Source organism: Lissotriton vulgaris, chromosome 7 (assembly GCF_964263255.1).
Source record: "Lissotriton vulgaris chromosome 7, aLisVul1.2, whole genome shotgun sequence".
NCBI classification, from domain to species: Eukaryota; Metazoa; Chordata; class Amphibia; order Caudata; family Salamandridae; genus Lissotriton; species Lissotriton vulgaris.
The window spans coordinates 826,802,838-826,824,123 of record NC_141695.1 but is presented as its reverse complement, the minus strand read 5'-3'; the positions used below and the strand labels follow the sequence as shown (position 1 = coordinate 826,824,123).

Genomic DNA, 21,286 nt, shown 5'->3' with positions numbered 1-21,286 from the left:
ATTTCAGAGCATACAGTCTTGCCTTGCACATGGTCAGATCACCACCTTGTTAGGTTCTCACTGAAAGATTCCTACTGATGGAAACCTTCCCCTTGTCTAAGTTCCCTTGTTAGGAATTGGATTTGAATGAATATTGAGACATTTTGTGATACCCTTTCATTTTCCTTTCCTACCTCCACCAAGAACCTGGAAGAATCTGAGGAGATATTAACAAATCGGCTGACAGTTGCCAGCAATACTCATGCCCCCTTACAAGAAATAAAAACACTGTTGCGTCATGAAGCTTCCAAATGGTTTTCGGAGACTTTAAAGCTTGCTAAATTGGAACAGTTATCTGGGCCTAAATCCATCCTTTTTTTTTACTCCACACCACCCCAGTTCAGCCTTTACCCTGTGCCTCATGGGAACAGTCCAGCCCGAACTGCCAAGCCATGTCTTTCCTGGAACGGAATCAAGCATCCTAGGACCAGTTTCTGGCTATCAGCCGTCTTCAGGCTGATAAGGCCATGTCTGAACTGAGGTGGTGTGGAGTGCAAAAAAATGATGGATTTAGGCCCAGATCTCTGTACTGGGGTGAATGTATGACATTGTTCTGCATTCGGTCCATCAACTGTTGTTGTTGCATTTGTCACCCCGAGTGGGATGGGTATGCTCAGACGTGAGTCTCATGCTCTCCACAATACTGGAGTCAAGCTATCCTGGCTGAAGACGGCTGATAGCCAGAAACCAGTCCTAGGATGCTTGATTCCGGTCCAGGAAAGACATGGCTTGGCAGTTCAAGCTGGACTGTTCCCATGAGGCACAGGGTCAAGGCTGATTTGGTTATGGCCATGTCTGAACTGGGGTGGTGTGGAGTGCAAAAAAACGATGGATTTAGGCCCAGATCTCTGTACTGGGGTGAATGTGTGACATTGTGACATTGTTCTGCATTCTGTCCATCAACTGTTGTTTTTTCAAACTGGAACTTCGGCAAGCTGATTAGAAATGGAGAAAGTCTTATACGCCTGAATTGAGAGATGCTTTTGTGGAGAGTTTGAAACATTATAAAAAATGAATCTTACAGGCAAAGGAACATTTTTCTCTAACAAAATTGTGAACTCTGAAAATAAAAACCAAGGTTATATTTGAGACAGTGGTGGAACTATAAAATCTAGACCCGTGGTCCCATCTCAAGAGCTATGCTATGCCTTGAACTCCTGCTTTATAGATAAAATAAAAATGATAAAAGATAGTATCAATCCTAGCTCTTTGAATTTTGCAATCCCACTTGAAGATAGTAATCCTTGGGTTCTATCAGCCTTCCCAGACATCAGCTGACACTTATTTTATGAACTGTTGCTTAAGGTCAAATATGGCTCTTTAAATGACAGCTATCCCCCCAAGATTCCCAAAACTATTTTTTCCACTTCTCAGATATAACCATCTCCTTCCTTAATCAATCTCTTAGGCAGGGGAAGTTCCTTCATTCCTTCAAGCAGGCGGTGGTACTCCTCCAGAACAAAGCTGGGGAGGATCCTACCAACCTGAAAAAGTAGAGGCCCATCTCTTTACTTCCTTTTTTGGCAAAATTACTTGAGGCAAATGTTGCCAATCACTTTGGTACCTTCTGAGAGAAGTCTGCTTTTCTGGACCCCCACCAGGCTGGCTTCCGTCCTGCTCATGTAATGGATGCACTCATCTTGGCAGCAGTGGATGACTTAAGGCATGGAGCGGATACAGATGTTACACAGGCACTGGTCCTATTGGATCTCTCTGCTGCTTTTGGCATGGTCGACCATTCCATTTTGATCGACCGTGTCAGAACTGCTGGCTTGTAAGACACCGCCCTTGACTGGATAAAGTCCTTTCAATATAAATGTACTCAGGTGGTCCTCCTCATTCCCTTCTACTCACCGAAAGTTGAACTTGGCTGTGGAGTACCCCAGGACTCTCTCCTCACTTATTTAATCTCTATATCCGGCCCCTGATATGCTCTCTTTGGCAGTGAAAGGTGAAGATATATATCTACGCTGATGACATGCAGCTGATCTTCACAATTGACAACACTAAAATCAAAAACCTTCTTTCAAAACATCATGCTTTACGTACAGGATTGGATTGATAACCGTCAACTGAAACTGAACTCTGACAAAACTGAGTTAGAGGTGACAAAGGAGATGTTGCTTACTTTCCGGAGATGGGGTGCAATGCCTGTGCAGGCTTTGTTGAAGATGTGGTGAGGGCATGGGTCTAATGTTGATCCGGAGTAGATGGTGTTCATGATCTCGCTGGTGTCCTCGTTGTTGGTGCTGGTCCAGGAGAGCAGGCGGTTGGTGCAGGTGGTGGTCGTGGGGGCAGTGGCTGTCGGGCAGTCGTGGCGTTGAAGCTGTTGTGAATGTCGGCGATCTTATGGTGGAAGAAGGTGGCCAGTGAGTCGCACAGGTCTTGCGAGGGCGGGATGTTGTTGGTGTTGGAGCTGGGGTTGGAGAGTTCCTTCACGATGTTGAAGATCTCTTTGCTGTTGTGTGCGTTATTATCTGGGCGGTCTTTGAATTAGGCTCTTTTGGTGGCTCTGATGAGTTGATGGTGTCTGCGGGTAGCATTCTTGTGGGCTGCGTGGCTGTCCGGTATTCATTCATGGAGCCAAGTTCTTCTCCGGTTTTTGGCATGTTCGCTTGGAGGCCTGGAGATCTTCGGTGAACCAGGTGGCTTGCTTGCTGGTGTGGCTGTTGGAGGGTGTCTTGAGTGGGGCGAGGGTGTTGACACAGTCGTTGATCCATTTTATAAGGTTGCGGCTGGCGGTGTCCGGGTCTGTGGGGTCGGCGGGTGGGCTCTGGGCGAGGGCGGTGGTTAGTTGGTCTGCGGTGACTTTTCTCCAGCAACGTCGAGGCATCTGTTGGGTGCTGTGGTGCATGGTGGGCTTCCTGAAGGTCAAGTGGATGCAGTGGTGGTCAGTCCAGTGGGGTTCTGTGGTGTGGTTGAAGGTTATGTGGGGGCTTGCGGTAAAGATGGGGTCGAGCGTGTGGCCGGCGGCGTGGGTGGGTGTTGTCACAACCTGTCTGAGTCCGAGGTTGTCATTCAGGGTGGTGGAGTTGGTGTTGTTGTTGTTCTCGAGGTGGAAGTTCAGGTCCCACAGGAGAATGCAGTCCGTGGAGGCGAAGGCGTGAGTGCTGACGAAGTCGGCGATGGAGTCGCTGAACTGTGGTCGGGGACCGGGGGGTTCTGTAGATGAGGGTTCCTCTGACGGTGGTGTTGGGGTCGGTGTGGATCTGGAAGTGCATGTGTTCGGCGGTGCTGAGGGTGTCGTCGGTGTTGGTGGAGACTCTGAGGGTGTTCCTGTGGACAATGGTGATTTCGCCTCCTATGCCGTTGGTACGGTCCCTGCGGGTGATCTTCTAGCCTTCGGGATGGCTATGATGGGGAGCCTTCGGAAGGGCGCTGAGGTGGGGTTCAGCCAGGTCTCCGTCAGGAAGGCGACGTCTGGGAAGGTAGAATTGAGAAGGTCCCAAAGTTCCACGGCTTGTTTGCGGGCAGAGCGGGTGTTGAGGAGTATGCATCTGAGGTAGTTGGGTTTCGATGGTTGGTGGTTTGGTGGGCAGGGTGTTGGGGCTAGTGAAGCTGCAGTACCGGCAGGAGACAGGTCCATGGGTGTGCTTTGGAGGGGCCAGGCAGCAGGTGCGGGATCGTCTGGTGTTGAGTGCGTGGAGGGTGCTGGAGTCCTAGCGGAGGTGGGCGTCGTGGTCGTGACGTTTGCGGGGTCCAGGGGTCCTGTCGCTGGGTGCGGTCCAGGCGTGGACTGGCGCAGACGGGCTTGCCTTTGGTGCGCCAGCGGCGCGACCGCGCAGCGATCTGCATTTGTAGGGGAGGGGAAGGACGCTCAACTGGGAGGTGGGAGAACAGGCGGGAGAATGGGCTCAAGGAGAGGGGAGTGGCCGGGTGAACAGAGGCGGGAAGCGAGGGGTGTGGACGGCGAGAGGGCCAGAAACCAGGGGGAGACAAATGGGGTCAAGAAAATGGCAGGAATAAAGCAAGAAGCAGGCAGGCGTGGAATCAAGAGAAATACAGGGCACGCAACAATAGTCTGAGAAATACAATCCAAATTGGGACCAGAAACCAGGGGAGACAAATGGGGTCAAGAAAATGGCAGTAATAAAGCAAGAAGCAGGCAAGCGTGGAATCAAGAGAAATACAAGGCACACAACAATGGTCTGAGAAATACAATATAAATCAGTGCAAGAATTTGGCAGCAGCTCACAGCAGCCTCATACCCACAAGGCAGGTGACCAGGGGGAAGCAGCAGATCGCAGGAGCTGTCGGGGGAGTGCAGGTCGGTGACCGAGGTCAAGGTCTCACCATATGTAAATGTACTGGTTGTACCTAGAAGCTAAAAAAAGAGAGTGGGGTTTGGGACAGGTTTTCTGTGTCCACTTCCCTTGCTTGGAACACTCGATTTCTACTTTTTGGACCTTACTACAATAACATTACACCTACAACAAGCCAGGACGATTGGCTTTGTCAATGGTTATTAGCTGAATAAAATAAATAAGCAACAACTATGACTTTATTGTATTTAATATTGAAAATGCTTTTGTTCTTGAGACGAGGGTGTGGCATTAGGCTAGAGCTGCCCACTTTTGAACTGAGCAGCAGGTTCGAGCCTCATGTCTCAACATTCTGTGATTCAAAAAATTAATATGTCCTTGTGTAATGTAACTGTTTCCCATGTTAAATGCTCCTAGTTTGCACAACATTAAAAACAGTGCCTTTGAAGTTATATCAAACGCAGTGACGGATTTTACTATTGCAGAGTTAAGTATTTTTTTTCACCCTGAGAGTAAAGATGGAGAGCCCGATAGGGACCCGTCTCGGCACCTGCTTTTAAGAACTGCCCGTGCTGAGCACGGGCACACCCGGCCCAATTAAAGCCCTGGATTTAACTATGCAACATCATTTGTGTTTTCATTAATCACTCCTGAAATTACAAGGGCTCCCGCTTGTACTTTTATTGTATTTATTGAACGGTTAAGTGGCTGAATGGGCCCCAGGGGGACTGGCGAGAGCCGATGTCCCCCTGGGGTATTTCGCGCGAGGGATCTCCTCATGCGACCTGATTGGGGGATTGGGAGGGTGGGAGGGGCTGTTTCCAGCCGCGGTGAGGGAGAGGGAGGGCGACGTCACTCTGAGCGAGTGAAGGAGCGGTGGTGTCGTGTTTGACAGGAACAGCTGTGAGGTATTCCTGTCAGCGTTTTCAAACTGTATTTGTGAGTGGTTTTTCAAAGAAGTTCTTTTTAATTGTCAAACCATGGCGAATGAAGAGATTGTCAGAGAGGCGATTAGAGCATTAGTGGCTGTAGGACGTAGTGATTTACTACGGCCAGGCGCTATAATGGACACTTCTGTGGAAGCAAAGCGTCCTCGTCGCCTAGCAGCTGAAGGTGTGGGTCGTGCTGTAGCTGCCTGCAGGTCCACAGCAAGTATTTCCACAGAAGTTATGGGTGTGTTGAAAGCGCCGGCTGTGCGAGCGCGAAGAGCGAGATCCTCAAGTAGGGGCAGTCGAGTGAAGAAGCCCCCACCTGTTCGTTCTGTTTCTGCTCCGTGTGTGGTGAGTGGCAATCAGATGGCAGGTGCGCAGCAAGCCAGGAAGCGGGCTGGGAGGCGTGGAGGTAGAGCCAGCTGTTACTTTGATACTCGAGTGAGCCACATACAATTGATGGAGGCAGTTTCTGGCAGTGGGAGCAGTGCTGGTTTTGGAAACACGTCTCAGTCATCAAATGTGGCTGTCTTGCATGGTGACAAGGAGTTGTCCAGAGTAATGCCTCAAAGGTCCTTTGCAGTATCCCAAGTGAGCAATAGTGTAGACATTGCACCTCAGGTTTGCTCTATTGGGCAGAAAGCTAATTTAGTAGACTATTCGAGCGACAGTGAGGAAGAAGATTATGAGCAATTGGAGGTGATGGAATGTGAGGGCCTCATGGGAGAAGAGCGAGCGCCGGCTGACACAATGCGACAGAGGGAGTTTGCGGACTGCCAAGAGGTTATAATGCCTCAGCCTAGAGGCCCTCCAAGAGCTTTCAATGGCTCAGACTTTAACTTTGAAGAACTCTATGCTTCTGGTGATATATATGATTGCCAGGCGGTGCAGGAAACCTGTTGGGGTCAGCAGGTTGGGGAGAATCAAGGTGTTGGGGGGGGGCAATGGGTGTTAAGGTTGCTAAAAGTCATGTCAGGGGTCAGGGTGTGGTATTTCCGGAATCTAGGCCCCCACCCCAGCACCCCCCAATGGATTTTGAGTCTGGATTGGGTCCACAGCAAGGGCAATGGGTGTGGGTAAACCATACAGACATACATAAACAACAAGTGTCTGGTACCCCAGCACAGCAGGTAAAAGGTAGGTATGGAACGGTTTCACGCTGGAGCGGCGGGAACTGTATGGCGGACTCTGGACGTTTTCCTACGGTTCTGAGTTCTTTTCATAACACAGCGAAGCAGAGTGCGGCTTTGGGGGGGAGGTGCATTTCTCACAGCGGATCTAGTGCGGATTTTAGGCCAGCGACTAGGCATCTTCCATGGGGGCCTGAGTCTGATGTAGTATGTCAGGATGTAGACATGGCGTCTGGTGCTAGGCCAGGTACGAGTTTTGAATTTCCGGACTTCAGAAATGTGCAGGATGATAATGTTGATGACTGGGATAAAGAAAATGACATGTACCCAAGATTTGGTGGGGTGGCTTCAGAAGTGGCGGCTGGTTTGGGCGACCAGGTGTCAGGAGGGAGGGGGGAAGGCCAATTCACCTCTGCTAGTGTTTAACAGAGATCTGGAACGGTTCTCTCATCGGAACACAAGCAACATGGCAGACATCATCAGCGTGATGGTCTGGAAGAATTTCGTCAACGTGCTTCACAGCTACCAGCAGGTAAGGCAGACTGGTGGGCTGCGTGGACTCGGCCGTTGGCAAGCGGGCCAGGTGCTGCGCCTGTGGAAGGGAGAAATGGGGAGTTGGCAAAAGGTCAAGAGTTGGGTGCACAGGTATTGGAGAGACCGCAGTCCACTTTGGGGCGGGAGGAGCAGAAGGATAAGGAAGGTAGGGTGAGCCCGGTGTCATCGGTATCTAGCTCAGTACACAGTGAGAAGCCTAGAGTTAGCCGTACAAAATTGCCATATATGGGGGTAGCTATGCCCTTAGGCACCCATTTGTCTCAGAGAACTAGGCAGAGAATTTGGAGCCACGATTATGTGGATATTTTTCACCTTTTGCATAGGGATTTACAAGCCAGGGAAGGGTCTAAGGAGGAGGAGTTGGAATTGTCTCGCTGCCCCAAAGTGCCGAAAACAATTTAAAATTGGACGGCTGCCTTCATTATCTATGCCAGTGTTTACTGTGAGCGTTACCCTGAAAGGGCAGTTTCACTTTTTAAATATATAGATATTATCAGAAGGGCACATCTGCAGGCGGGAGGCTATGCTTGGTTGAATTATGACGAGGAGTTTCGGGCTAGGGTGAGTCTCTTTAATGATAAACCATGGGGAGAAGTGGATCAGGAGTTGTGGTTGCAATGGTTGTCAGGACACGCTGCTTCTAACATGATTCATACGGCCAGTGATTAACCAATAACTTATCGGCCCTTTCTGCAGGGTCCCGCCACGATGGGGGTGGGGGAATTGGGGAGAGGTCAGTTGCCTACCACAGGAGCTTGTTGGGGTTTCAATAGAGGCTCCTGCGTACGTCAATATTGTAAGTTCAAACACGAATGTGCTCAGTGTGGGGGTAGACATGCCATCTTCCAGTGCTTTCCTAACCAACAACACGGTGACCATGGGAGGGGACAGAGGGGACGTGGGGCACTACCGCCTCTTTTACCAAAAGGCTCCTACCCCAAGTAAGTTGCAAGCGATGATGAGTTACCTGGAGAGGTACACGGATGTCGAGGCGGCAGTTAAATTGATTTTGAGTTTCAGGCTGGGCTTTCGAATTGGGTATCAAGGTCCGAGAGTGTTGCGCTGGGCTGATAACCTCAAGTCAGTGAAGGAATTGCCTAAGGTGGTACAGTGCAAGTTGCAAAAAGAGCTGGAATTAGGTAGAATAGTTGGACCTTTTTCACACTGCCCTTTGCCAAATTTGATGGTGTCACCCCTTGGAGTTATTCCGAAGAAGGCCCGAGGTGAGTTTACGTTGATTCATCATTTGTCTTGGCCGGAAGGGCAGTCGGTCAATGACTTTATTTCGACAAATGACTCGGCTGTGTCATATTCGTCAGTTGATGATGCTCTGCAGATGGTTCGCAAGGCTGGGACAGGAGCAGAACTAGCAAAATGCGATATTCAGGCAGCTTTTCGTCTTTTACCCATACATCCCATGGATTATGAATTACTGGGTATGTATTTTGAGGAAGCATATTAAGTGGACCGCGTGTTACCAATGGGCTGCCCTATTTCCTGTTCTCTATTTGAAACATTTAGCAAATTTCTGGAGTGGTGTGTCATTCGTCGTTCCGGGCATGCAGCAGTCTGTCATTATTTAGATGATTTTTTGTTTGTTGGCTAGGCTGGTACTGAACAGTGTTCTAAGGTCTTGGCTTGTTTCCAAGATATGGCAGGCGAATTTGGAGTGCCATTGGCGGAGGATAAGACGGAAGGTCCGACATCAACATTGGTATTTTTGAGTATAGAGATTGACACCATAGCGATGGTGGCTCGCTTGCCTTTGGCTAAAGTGCAGGAGATCAAGCTTTTTATACAGGAAATAATTGGTGCTAAGAAAGTACAGCTGCGTCAAGTCCAGAGGCTTCTGGGCTACCTGACTTTTGCATGTAGAGTAGTTAAGGCAGGTAGGACGTTTTGCAGGCGCCTTGGTTTTGCAATGGCGGGTGCTGTATTGCCTCATCATCACATACACCTAACAAATAAAATCAAAGAGGATTTGCATATATGGTTGAGATTTTTGGAGGACTTCAATGGAGTGTCTGTCAACTTCGTGGATGAAGACACAGTGTGGCAAGTGCAAATTTTCTCAGACGCCTCCGGAGCCTTAGGTTTTGGGTTGTTTTGGGAAGGAAGGTGGTGTGCGGAGCTTTGGCCGGCACAATGGTTGGAACAAGGTCGTAGCATCGCCTTTTTAGAATTCTTTCCACTTTTGGTTGCACTACATGTCTGGGGTAATGAATTCAGGGACCGCTGCGTTTTGTTTCACATAGATAACATGGCGGTAGTGAGTTTGGTCAATGGCCAACGGGCAAAAGATGTGAGGGTTTTACAATTGTTGAGGGTGTTCATGTTACGAATCCTTCAGTTGGATATTGTTTTTAAGGCAAAGCACATTCCTGGAGTGAACAACTCAATTGCTGACGCTTTATCTTGTTGCCAGTGGCAGAGGTTCCGGGAGTTGGCACCCAGAGCAGACAGACACAAGACAGCGATCCCTTCGAGCATTTGGGACCTGGGGGACTGAGGATTGCAGAGCTGGTTGAGCAGTCATTAGCGGACTGCACGAGACGAAGTTACCAGCAGGCGTGGTCTGGCTTTCTAGGCTATGCTTTGCAGCGCGGGATGGACGGTACAGCAGTGCAATGTGAACAGTTTATGTTAGAGTTTGTGCTAGATTTGATGGACAAAGGTTGGTCCCATACGACGATTTCAGGCAAGTTGGCAGGTATTTCTTTTTATAGCCAGCTGTTGTTGGGGAGTGAGGTTCGGATAGGTTTCCTTTTGAGAAAAATGTTGAAAGGTTTTGGAAAAACCAATTTGCAGGCAAAACAGTTGAGGGATCCTATTACTTTTGATTTGTTACAACGAATTTTAGGTGTCCTGCCTGATTGTTGTTACAATGAATGGGAATTGTTTCGTTTTAGGTTATGTATGATGTGGTTGTTTTTCGGAGCGTTTCGCATCTCGGAATTACTGGGGTTGCGGAACCAAGTTGGGATTCAGACATCGGATATTCACATTCTGGGGGGAGAGTTTTTGCAGATCAAGTTGAGACAGTCAAAGACAGACCAAATGGGGAGGGGGATGTGGGTGAGGTTGGGAAGGAGTGGGGTGGGGGGTTGTTGCCCTGTAGAAGAGTGGGAATCTTTTCTTAAGTCGGTAAGGTTTCGGGAGGGTTCAATATTTTGTTACGAGAAAGGAGATAAGTTGACTAGTTTTCAATTTTTGGCAGTCTTGAGAAAAACTTTATCATTGGTGGGGGTGAATCCAAGGAGTTTTGGTACACACTCTTTTAGAATAGGCGCAGCTACAGAAGCTGCTAGGTTGGGTTGGGGGAAGGAGGAGTTGCAACAGATAGGGAGATGGAAATCTAACTGTTGCTACAGATATTTGAGATTGTAAAGCAAGTGTTACTGTTTATCATAGTAATATTAGTTTTTGTATCATAGGTCAAGTTCTGGATTTCCCTCGCAAAAAGAGAACGTGGATTATTGGACATTCCATAGGTAAATGGGCGGCAATTTTTGCTGAACAGCAAATTTGTGGAAGAGGTTTAGGTTTGTATAGCAAAGACCATGAGGTGTTATGGAAAGGTGTGGGGGGCATGAAATGGAAGGATTTATTTCCTTCGCTATCCAAGCTAGCAGTGTCTTTGGGGATTCCGGATTTGTTAATAATACACCTGGGTGAGAACGACCTAGTGGACTTGTCTGGATTAACGCTCATTAAGCAAATGAAGCTGGATTTAACAGTCATTAAGGACAATTGGGTGGGTACGCGGGTGGTTTGGACGGAATTTTTGTACAGAAATCATTGGAGAGGTGCACGTGTGCATGCGGATGTTGAGAGAGCTCACCGCAAAGTGAACAGAGCGCTAAAAAATTTCTGCACAGCTATGGGTATCACGGTACTGGCTCATGAGCATTTTAACAATAAAATGCTGCATTTATTGCGAAGTGATGGTGTACACCTTTCACAGATGGGACAATCATATTATCTCATGGAGCTGCGGGATGCATTAGCTAACTTATGGTGCATTGATTTATGGTGCTCACAGAAAGAAATTAAAAAAAAAAAAAAGTGAACTTGGCGCAAATAATATGTTAGGAAACACATTTGATGCCAATTGGGGTTGATAAGGTTTGGGTGGGGCAGAAAAACTCTGAAGGTTTTCCTGGGTGGCGTGTTTTAAGGGATAGGATAATCTAGAGCGGATTAATCTTTTCTCTAGGGGGAGGGGTTGGGAGGGTAGGTGGGGAAAGAAAAGGAAAAATGGAAATGATACTGATGGGTATGGAATAACAAGTTATGGATTGTTGCAAACAATAAAGCATTGGGGAAAGGAAATGTATACAATGGGGAAAAAGGTTGGGGAAATAGTACAAAGTTTGTTGGTAAAGTTAATGTTGCGGGTCTGTCTTTGGCTGTCCTAGTATAATAAAAGTGACCTTTTATGCTAATAAAGCAGAGTCATGTTGGAGTCCTTATTTGCGCGATGGGCCCCAGGGGGACTGGCGAGAGCCGATGTTCCCCTGGGGTATTTCGCGCGAGGGATCTCCTCACGCGACCTGATTGGGGGATTGGGAGGGTGGGAGGGGCTGTTTCCAGGCGCGGGGAGGGAGAGGGAGGGCGACGTCACTCTGAGCGAGTGAAGGAGCGGTGGTGTCGTGTTTGACCCACCCTGGCTTTTGAAGAAGTCGGGGAAGGTGTTTTTTGTTCTATATTGGAATGTGTTGGTCTTGTGGTATTTAAATTGAAGAAAAGATGTCACTTTAGGGCGCTATAGGCAGACTCTCTTTTGTTATATGTTGTTGGCGTGTTTTAAGGGATAGGATAATCTAGAGCGGATTAATCCTTTCTCTAGGGGGAGGGGTTGGGAGGGTAGGTGGGGAAGGAAAAGGAAAAATGGAAATAATACTGATGGATATGGAAAAACAAGCTATGGATTGTTGCAAACAATAAAGCATTGGGGAAAGGAAATGTATACAATGGGGAAAAAGGTTGGGGAAATAGTACAAAGTTTGATGGTAAAGTTAATGTTGCGGGTCTGTCTTCGGCTGTCCTAGTATAATAAAAGTGACCTTTTATGCTAAGAAAGCAGAGTCGTGTTGGAGTCCTTTTTTGCGCGATAGTTCGTAGTTTGTGATGTTTTAACGTCTATTATTTAACTGTAGAATTATATGACTGTATTGCTTAAAACACATTTATTACACAAAATAATAATTTGCATTAAGATGGGCATTGTGCCTTTTAAATGGGTAACGTTAGAACCTGCAGCTACTGCAGCCACTTTCCTTGTTTCTGTTCTTTGTGGAACCGGAGTTATACAGAAACACTTGTTTTGTTCTAAAGATGTGTGGTATAGCTTCGTTTTCAATAAAAAAACATTACAACTTTTGATGTGACAATGCTCAAATCTCTTCAAACATCGCCCTAGGCCTAGGGCCTACGACTCCTCAGGTGCACGTAAAGTTTTTTCTTGGCCACCTGTGGGCCGACGATATTGCGAGTTCGTGCCTGACACAAACATGGCCGCTTTTTTGAGACTTCGCGACTATCGAAGCGTAAACAAGTCTATTATACTTGACGGAGTTTTTAAGAAGCATACTAAATTCATTTGTGGTTTGATAAAGCAGAAAAGAAGTTAATTCCCAAGTTAAAAGATTAGACTTTAAATCGATTGGGGGTTCGTAGAGATGACGCTACGTTTTTGTTTTCCGGGTTTCCCAAGTTGCCTGTGTAGTCTTTAGCCCAAAATCCCGTGACTCTGGTTGGCCCCAAGTCCCGTGATGCGCGTGTCGCATGACGTAGCAAGAGTCGATTGGCTGCACTGCATACTTGTCGCTCCAGGTGAAGCGGTTGACAGTTGAGGCGGCGGCCAGGTCGGTACACGTTTTCGGGCTGATGGAAGACGGCGGAAGCGGGGCGGCCCGAGGGGCTTATGGAGCTCCTAGTTCTGGCGGCAGCTTCGACCTCGAGAGGTTCCTGCGGCAGCCACAGACTGTGACCCGAATCATTAGCGCGGTGAGGAACCATGAGCATAGGCAATCGTGCTACGGTTGACAGCGAAACCGGAAAGCTTTACGCATTTAGAGCCGTAGTCTTCTCTGCTGACACAGTTAGAAAATGTACTTTCAGTTGCATTTTCACTTTCCTGTCATAATCCGAGGTTAGAAACAACTTGTAGAGCAGAGGGTGGGGTTAAGCGCTGCCTCGAACATGCTACACTTTTTAGCTTTGCGTAGCCATGCACCTGGCAGCGGTATGCTTGCACAGCCGTGGAAGGACTTTTGCAGGAGCCTCAGTCAGCATCCCTTTGAGTTGCAGCGATCAAGAGGGGCAATTCTGGGAGCCAGGATGCTTAAATACATTATGATGGCTCGGACTGACCAAACTGTCCCACTACCTGATTTTAACCTCAGTTGTTGGAGAATTTGCTCTGTACAAATAAGGGTTTAGCATAGATAGTGGGCACTGACCTCACTTTGCCAAGGAAGAGTTGTCTCAACAGTATCATTTCAAAATACTGTTTCTCCCGTTCTGATACCACCGAGACGGTTACTAGATGGATAGCTGTTCACACATATAACTGACTGAATTCAAGCTAACCCTTCTGATGAATTCGGTCCCAGGATGCTTGTTTCTTGTCCAGGGAGGACCGGGCTGGACTGTTCTCATGAGGAACAGGGTCACGACTGTTATGCTGGGTTTGAGCTGGGATAGCGAAGTGAGCAGAAGAACAATGATGGGTTTATCCCAGATCTAAGAGTCACATGGGGTTGAGTGCCTGAAAAGTTTCAATGCTCAGTCCATCATCATCTCTTTAGCAAGCAGTTTATTCCAGAATAAGACATTACTGCTCCTTGTTCTGGGTAGCCTGGTCTTTGATAACTTTCATCTCTCTGGCCTGCTAAAATTCCCTCTTGCTGTCCTTTGGGCAGTGTGACACAGCTCCAGTTGCAGGATTCTAGAATTGGGGTCATGAGGGAGCATGGATGGGCGAAGAAAAAGAATGCAGGAATGCACAAAATGCTGCCTTTATACCTTTCCTCTCTATAAGTCAGGTGAACGTTTCCCTGACCGTAAGGAGTCTTTCCGTTCTCTGGGGCAGATTTACAACTTATGGCGCTTCTCTGCTAATCAGCAGGGATGCGTGCGCCAGAACAGTTGCGCCACGCCAAACCACCAGTGCGCTACCACTGATGCACCGCATTTATTATGCGGCAGACCGTGACGCACGGATGGGCAGATGCGTGTCACATCCCCTGGCGGAAAGGCAGCGCATTGCTGGAGTTGCGTCACATGGGCGACGCAGCTCTAGCAAGGCACGGGTGCCCCTATGCCGCGTCAATCGTTACGCCTGCTTCAAGCAGGCACAGGGTTTTGACGCAGCATGGCTGTAAAAGTGACTAAGGGAAATCTTGTAGATTTCACTCAGCCACTTTTCCGAGGCGTTCCTGCGCAGGGCTTTACAACGTGATGCGTCTCCCAGATGTGTCACGTAGTAAATACCTCGCAGCATGGCGCTGGCTTTGCGCCGGCGCAGCCTCACAAAAGAGGTTTTGCTTGGGAGGGCTTGGCCGACCCAGCTCCCACCCCCCTAAAACCGGGCCTGGGGGCAAAGGGCAGCTCTTTCATCAGGATTCATCATATCAATATTTGTATTTGATGCATTAAAAAAGTGTGCATCGGGCACGAGGTGGGTTTTTCTACCCAGTAATCTCAGAGGTTACTGATCATGTTCTGTTTTTAGGTCTCGCCTACGCAGCGCGTATGCGCTGCATAGGAGACCTGACCTTTAGCCGTCGTGCAGCACATACTCGTGCTTTTGGCGGCATACGCCTTGCTGGAGTGCGCAGCGGCACGCCACAAGCACAAGTATCTGCTTTGAAAAAGCAGACTGCTCTCCCCAGCATGTGCGCACCACTCGCGGGTGCACCCCTCCACCTCTCTCTCCCGCTGCTGCCTGCTTGTTCTTTTTGTCTCCTCATACTTGTACTTCATTCCTTTTGTCCCACTTTTTCTTATTTTGCCTTCCCTTCCTTTTCTCTTTGTCGTTCACTCCATCTTTTCTTTCCTGCTTCCACTTTCTCTCTCCCCCTTCTTTATTACTTTTACTTGCTTTCCCTCTCTACTTTTATCTCTTTCCATCTGTCTCTTGCTTTCACTCGCCTCCTCCCTGTTTTTCATGTCCATCGTTTTGCCCCCTCCCCCTCCCCATCCCCGTAACATAGACCGTTTATCAACAGAAAGAAGTTTCATTTTAGACTTTGCCTAATTTGTGTAGGAGCTACACGAAAGGGCATGCAGCAGTTTAGATCTCGGTCGCATCACTTCCAGACCCAACTGCTTTCTCTGCCACCACCGATGGTTACCGTTTAAGTACTTTACTAAAGTGAAATATTACTTACGAACGTGAATTATGTTTTTGTGAGTTCAGGGGTGGCAGCGCTGTTTATGTGCGTGGCCAGGCAGCCACACTTACACTTTTGGGTGTTTTGAGTTATGGTCGGCTTCACTCATTACATATGTAATACTCTGTTTACGTAGGTGAAGTAGGTTCAGGAAACACGATTAGTGCAGCAGCTACAGTGTGATTTGCATCAATAGTATGGGAGCCCGCGGACTGACCTCCCTCCCCCCCCCTCCAAAAACAAAACATTATGGCTGGTACACGTTCAGGAAAAAGACAATTCAAGAAACCAGACTGTACAATTGCTAATGATGCATACACACCTGATATCATTAATATTTCAGTACCCAGGTCATCTTGTTTTAGTGTGCCTTGAGTTATATGTATTATGAGGTATCTGCAGCATTTGCATATTTCCCTACAGATAACATCAAATGATAAGTCTGTAAACAGTTGTATGCTCCGAGCGTTTGCCAGCCGTGTGACGCAGCATCTGTGTTTTAAGGCATGGAGCAAGTAGACCATATACAGGGTCTTGTTTTTCCAACAGGGCTCTCGAAAAGTGAACCTTTTATCTCGCTTTTATTTCCCTATCGCAACCTGTCAATATTGTTTGGCATAATAGGCTTGAATTAGTATAAAATCGGTAGTAAAGTTCAAAGTTATTCCAAATGCTGCTCCAAATATTTCTATCATGGGGCCTCCAAAATCTTTACTATGACACAAATTTAAGACTTTTTTGAGAACTAGCCGGAGCTCCTGAAACAAGCATTGGCATAGCCAATTGGTCTTGCCTTTGCGACCTTATAAGTGTTTAACCATTTAACACTTGATGTTGTTGCACCAAGGATATTGTGCTGGATAACTAAAAACTTATATGGTACCAAAGGCGAGACCTATTGGCTATGCCAATGCTTGTTATTAGTGTCCTGAAGAGATCTTAATACTGTAGAAGGGCAATGCAAATTAGTATTAGCGAGGGAGACAATAATAAAAGGGCTTCCTTTTGTCTTTTGCTCATAAGGGTGGTGGGTGGGCTCCATTGTCCTCCTTTTCAGGCTCTCACAGTTTTGGCTCGGTCTAATGAACCACAGTATTTGAGGTGCCTAGTGCCCAAGGCCACCAAATCCTTTTCACTGGGGAGGGGGTGGTGTGGGGGTCAATGTAATACTGTATACTTGTATGGTTTTCTGGCTTTTGGCCACTGTATTTCCTGCACTTTGAGGAAGAGTTTGAGGTATGCAAGGCATTGTGGGTAAGACAAAATAATGGGACCCAGACAAGGCATACCACCCTGGATTCCCCTTGATGTCTAGTCTTCTGATATATCTGGGACTGGTAATTTTTTCAGCCCAAAGCCAAGCCCAAAAAGTGCAGCCATTCACCATTGCAAGTGGGAAGTGTAGGAAGCTGTCTCTCTGTGTAGTGTACCAAAATAAGGTGCACTTTCCTGAAAGTCAAGATATCCCTTACTCGTGTACAGGTGCTTGCTTTAACAGTCACAAGGTGCTCTATTTGTGGTAGTGTGGTTGAGCAGCCTTAGGTTAGCAGAGGGGAGTATTGGCCATTTGTTGCAGGCACAGTCAAAAAGAGACATGCACTCGATAAGGAAATACGAGACAATTATAAACAATCTCGCCTTTGCAAAAGTTAGAGCTATTGGAATTGTAAATGACAAAATTGTTATTAATGTTTTGGTTTTGAAAATAGATAAATGGCATTTACAATGCCAATAGCTTAATCTCTCGCAAATGTGAGACCTAGTAGTAGAGTGAGTAGTAGAGAGTGCGTAGTAGAGGAGTAGTGTGTAGTAGAGTAGTAGCGTGAGTACTAGAGAGTAATAGAGTGATTAATAGAGAGTTAGTAGTAGTGAGTTGTAGAGAGGACTAGAGAGAGTAGTAGTGCGTATTAGAGAGTAGTAAAGAGCGAGTAGTAAAGAGTGAGTAGTAGAATACCCCGCCCCCTACAACCCCCCCCCGGCTTTGACAATGTTTGGTTTTACTTGTATTGGAGAACTTGTAGGCCAAGATTTATAACTTGGACAGCAAATAACAGATTTAAAAGTAGAAGTAGATTACCTACCACAGCCAACACTGCCTCTCGCAGCCCCCGACCCCCTTCCTCCGATCACGCACGGAGACACTTCAGGATTGAAATGGCAGCAGGAGAGTTCGTCGCCCCAGTGCCTGCTACAATCACGTTTAAACCACCAGTTCGAACGCCGATTGCCCTTAGTTATACTAATTTAATATGTAGGCAATATGGGGGTTCATGGAGCCTGAACCAGGTGTAAATATGTCTACAAAATCAAACTCCGCATGCACACCGGTTTGCCGATGACATCAGCACAGTTATTTACTCCCAGTCTCAGATATTTTAGATAAGGGGGTGGGGGAGGGGGGTTAGCTTAGGTCAGGTCAGGTCACGTTCCAGCTCGCAAACCCTAGAGCCAGAAACCACCGCATCGCCCTGGCCCTCGTGATGCAACCAAGATGCAAGGACACTGCACAACAACCCCACAGCTATCCCAGAGAGCAGCAGCTACCATGCATGCTCGATTCAAACCGTGTAGCAGTTTTTTTTCCCCACTGGTTCTCTGCCAGTACAAGGTTAACGCTTTTTCCATGCCACAGAGCCAGCGGTGAAGTTTTCCCTTTAAACGCCCTGCCTCCCATTAGCATGCCAGTCCGCATTCAGCTCCAGGGGTCGGCCTCTGTGATTAATAGGATTGGCATACCGTTGAGAGCACTGCTCGTAAACTTTTGATGCTAAGACGCCTTTAAGAGACGGAGTATATATTTCCCAAAATGCCGTTATATATTGTGGGAATAACTGGCCGCTCTGCCCTCCTGCCTCGCCGTCCCGGCGCAATGTGCCACTGACAGACAGGTGCCCTTCATTTATCACAAATATCCATGTTTCTTGACTGCATCTGGACAGCAGCATGTACTGTTATCGGCCTCTCAAGGGCAACATGAAGCAGACGGCAGCGGGTGCCCAGACTGCGCGTGGACTGGGAGTGGGCAGGTACACCAGAGTCCTGTCCGGCGCGTGCTGTCAAGGCGCCACTGAAAGTTTGACAGCTCGGATTTCTTGCTCTTTAAAGCAAACAGTCTTCTCTTTAAATGAACATTTACGGCTGATCACGGCTTGCGCTTGAGGGATGCAACGACGACATTTTATTATGCAAATATGTAGAACTATCCATGATTTTATTAAAAAATGTCTTTACTGGCATGCTGGCCTTAACTGAAAAGAATACACATCAAGAGCTCGTTCTTAGATTCAAATTGCTCTTTTATTAATCGGCACGTCCTAGTTTCTTTGAGCAGACTAGTGCCATCAGCACGCCCGGCTTAGGTTGTGTGAGGGGCGAGCTCCGATATTGGTTCTGTGCGTGGGGAGCTCTGAGCCAAAGGCAGTAGCCTCTTCAAGCTCACTCTCCCCCATAGGAGTAGTCTGGACCTGTGGCGATACCCGGCAGACATTTAATTTAAAGGCTGGTGCAAGAACTGCCTGGGTATGGACCTGTGGCGCTGCCCGACAGACATGTAATTTAAAGGCTGGTGCAAGAGCTGCCTGGGTATTCAGCCCTGTAATCTGCAGGTGAGCACCCTGTCTGTGCACATGTTTACCAAAGGGCATCGCGGAGAGGTTATCTTAGTCCGGGTGCGTAGGACGGACTGGTATACTGGGCACCCAGGGTGAAGAGGGGGGCAGCAGCAAGCACAGCACCCAGTGGAGAGAGGGGGCAGCAGCAAATGCAACACCCCGGGGAGAGAGAGGGGACAGCAAAAATCACTGTAGCGTAGCTGCTGTGCCAGGTCCCCATTGACAGGAAAGAAATGTCCCCTCTAGCTAATTTATGAATTATCAACCACGGAAATAAGGGCTCGTGGCCCTGGTGCTACTGAACCCATGGAAGCCACGCCCCCTCCACATTCAGCCCTCAAATGATACATCACAAACAGAGCATGGAGTTCGCTTTCAATAAGTGGTCTTAAAAGTACACGTCGACCAGACTGTGCAGTACAGTCACAGGGCTCCCCCCCCCCCCCCCCCTAGCCATTGTGGTTGGTTGGCCTCTTCACTTCTGAGAACGATCTTGACTACAGAAGCTCCGAAACGTAACCTGGACTGCCCAGAGCAGAAACTCAACCGGTGACTCCACGATGGAGCCGGCGTGGTTGTCTGTAAACAACACCATCTCTAACAAATCCAACACTCCCAACCACTGACCCCTCAGAAGCATGAACTGTGAGCAAACGAGAGCTATAGCTTGCTTCGCCTCCAATAGACGTTGGCGCACATCCTCAACCGCAGCCAGCCCCCCCATACTTCTTTCCGGGGCTTTCCTGCCAGGTTATTACTAAATCCACAAATCATTGTCGCATTCAACTGAGCGCCCTTTCCCCAAAGCACGATTTGCTGAAGCCAGCCATAAACGCTACTGTGTCTCCTGGCCTTCTTCCCCTTCTGCCAGAAACCAGCCCCTGCAGTGCTGGGCCTGGCGCAGGACAGCAACGGCTGTTCACTTGCAGGAATCTCCGAACTTGGGGCGCCTGGGAAGGAGGCGCAGAAGAGGGGCTTCTTCCCAGCCACCGGCGGCTCCTCATGTAGTCCGCGCTGCCCAGGTCTCAGGGAGGCGCATAGTGCGAGGCACCCGGAGCACGAGGAGGCTCAGTCCATTCTCAGAGCCTTGGCGGCTGCACAGGGCTGGGGAGCAGCGCGGTGGAAGCTTTCCATTCTCCCATACAGGAAGTAACAAGCGCTCGGAACAAGCGTTTGTTGACATGCATTCCCCTTCGCTTGCCACTTACCTCTTACATGGAGCGCGGAATTTCCTTTGTTTCTAGGAAAAGCGAAAGCTTGAGGGAGGGAGGCGGGGGCTGAAGCTTTTTGGCGCTCGCTCTCACGGGCAACTCGTAGCCAGCGCTGACGGGATGACCTTAGCTCGTAGCCATGCTGCTGGCTGCTCGCGCAGCTGTCTCACCAGGCTGTAGGTGTGTGGGTTCCCCCCAAGGCACCCAGAAGAATGTACAGTGAAACGAAAACTGATTGGACATGCTCCGGCTGCACATTCCTGTCACACGTCCACAAAACCGCGAATGCATGTAATTTACTCACTGTTCAAAATTTCTAATGGTTTTGCCTCGGGTTAAGTTTGTGTTTAGATAAGATTCCTTAGTAAAAACGTCACTTTTTTACGTTACGCGCACAGTGTAGTAGGTTTGAAAAACAAGCGCTCGGAACAAACGCCTGACTTCCTGCTGGTGTAAAAGCTTTCTTATCTTCTTTATGAGGCCAACAGATGGCCCCATAAACAAGATAAGAAGGCTTTTAAACCAGCAGGAAGTCAAGTCAGCCAGTCTGAAAAGGACGGGACTTAGCGAGAAAGGAGAACGTCACTAGGACCTCTTCTCCAATGGCTAGCCACCGTTAAGGAGGCCAGCCAATGAAGAAGAGGGGCGGGGCTTAACATCGCTAGTGATATTCTCTCTATCTCATTAAATCTCTCCAGCGAGACTGCGCATGTGCGCAGCCTACACTAGCCGAGACCTAATAATGACATTAATTTTTATATTTAGATATCAAGATATAAGAGATTGAGTAAGTACTTCTTGAGTTACAGATTTTCAGAAACACACAAAATACAGCTGTCAGATTTGAGCCATGAGCCTCTAACTTGGTACTGTTATCCTATGAGAGACATATACACTGCATAGAGGTATTTGCAATTGAGTTACAGGGTTGTTCTTCTGGACTTAAGTAGGGGGCCAAGGTTCTTAAAACCACCAGCAGTTTCGGTTTACCTGACCTGGTTTGTCCAGGGGCAAAGGTGCTGGTCGCAAGGGTAGCCTCGATTACTACTGCTGAAGTCTACAGAGAAACCTGTAACAAAAAAATGCTGCAAGTGGGGACAAGTCTGTTGGAACCCAAAAATGGGCCCCATTCTTGAAACACTCAGTGCCC

General features: G+C 48.1%; 1 protein-coding gene across 1 annotated transcript in view; it reads left to right on the top strand.

The window, feature by feature from the left end:
• The first annotated feature begins 12,761 nt into the window (after positions 1 to 12,761).
• Positions 12,762 to 21,286, top strand: part of SYNGR2 (synaptogyrin 2) — a 287,764-nt gene continuing 279,239 nt past the window's right edge. Inside the window, exon 1 of the mRNA XM_086931086.1 lies at positions 12,762 to 12,924. Within this exon, the coding sequence (XP_086787212.1) occupies positions 12,805 to 12,924 (120 nt within the window). The 5' untranslated portion in view covers positions 12,762 to 12,804. The remainder of the gene's footprint in view (positions 12,925 to 21,286) is intronic.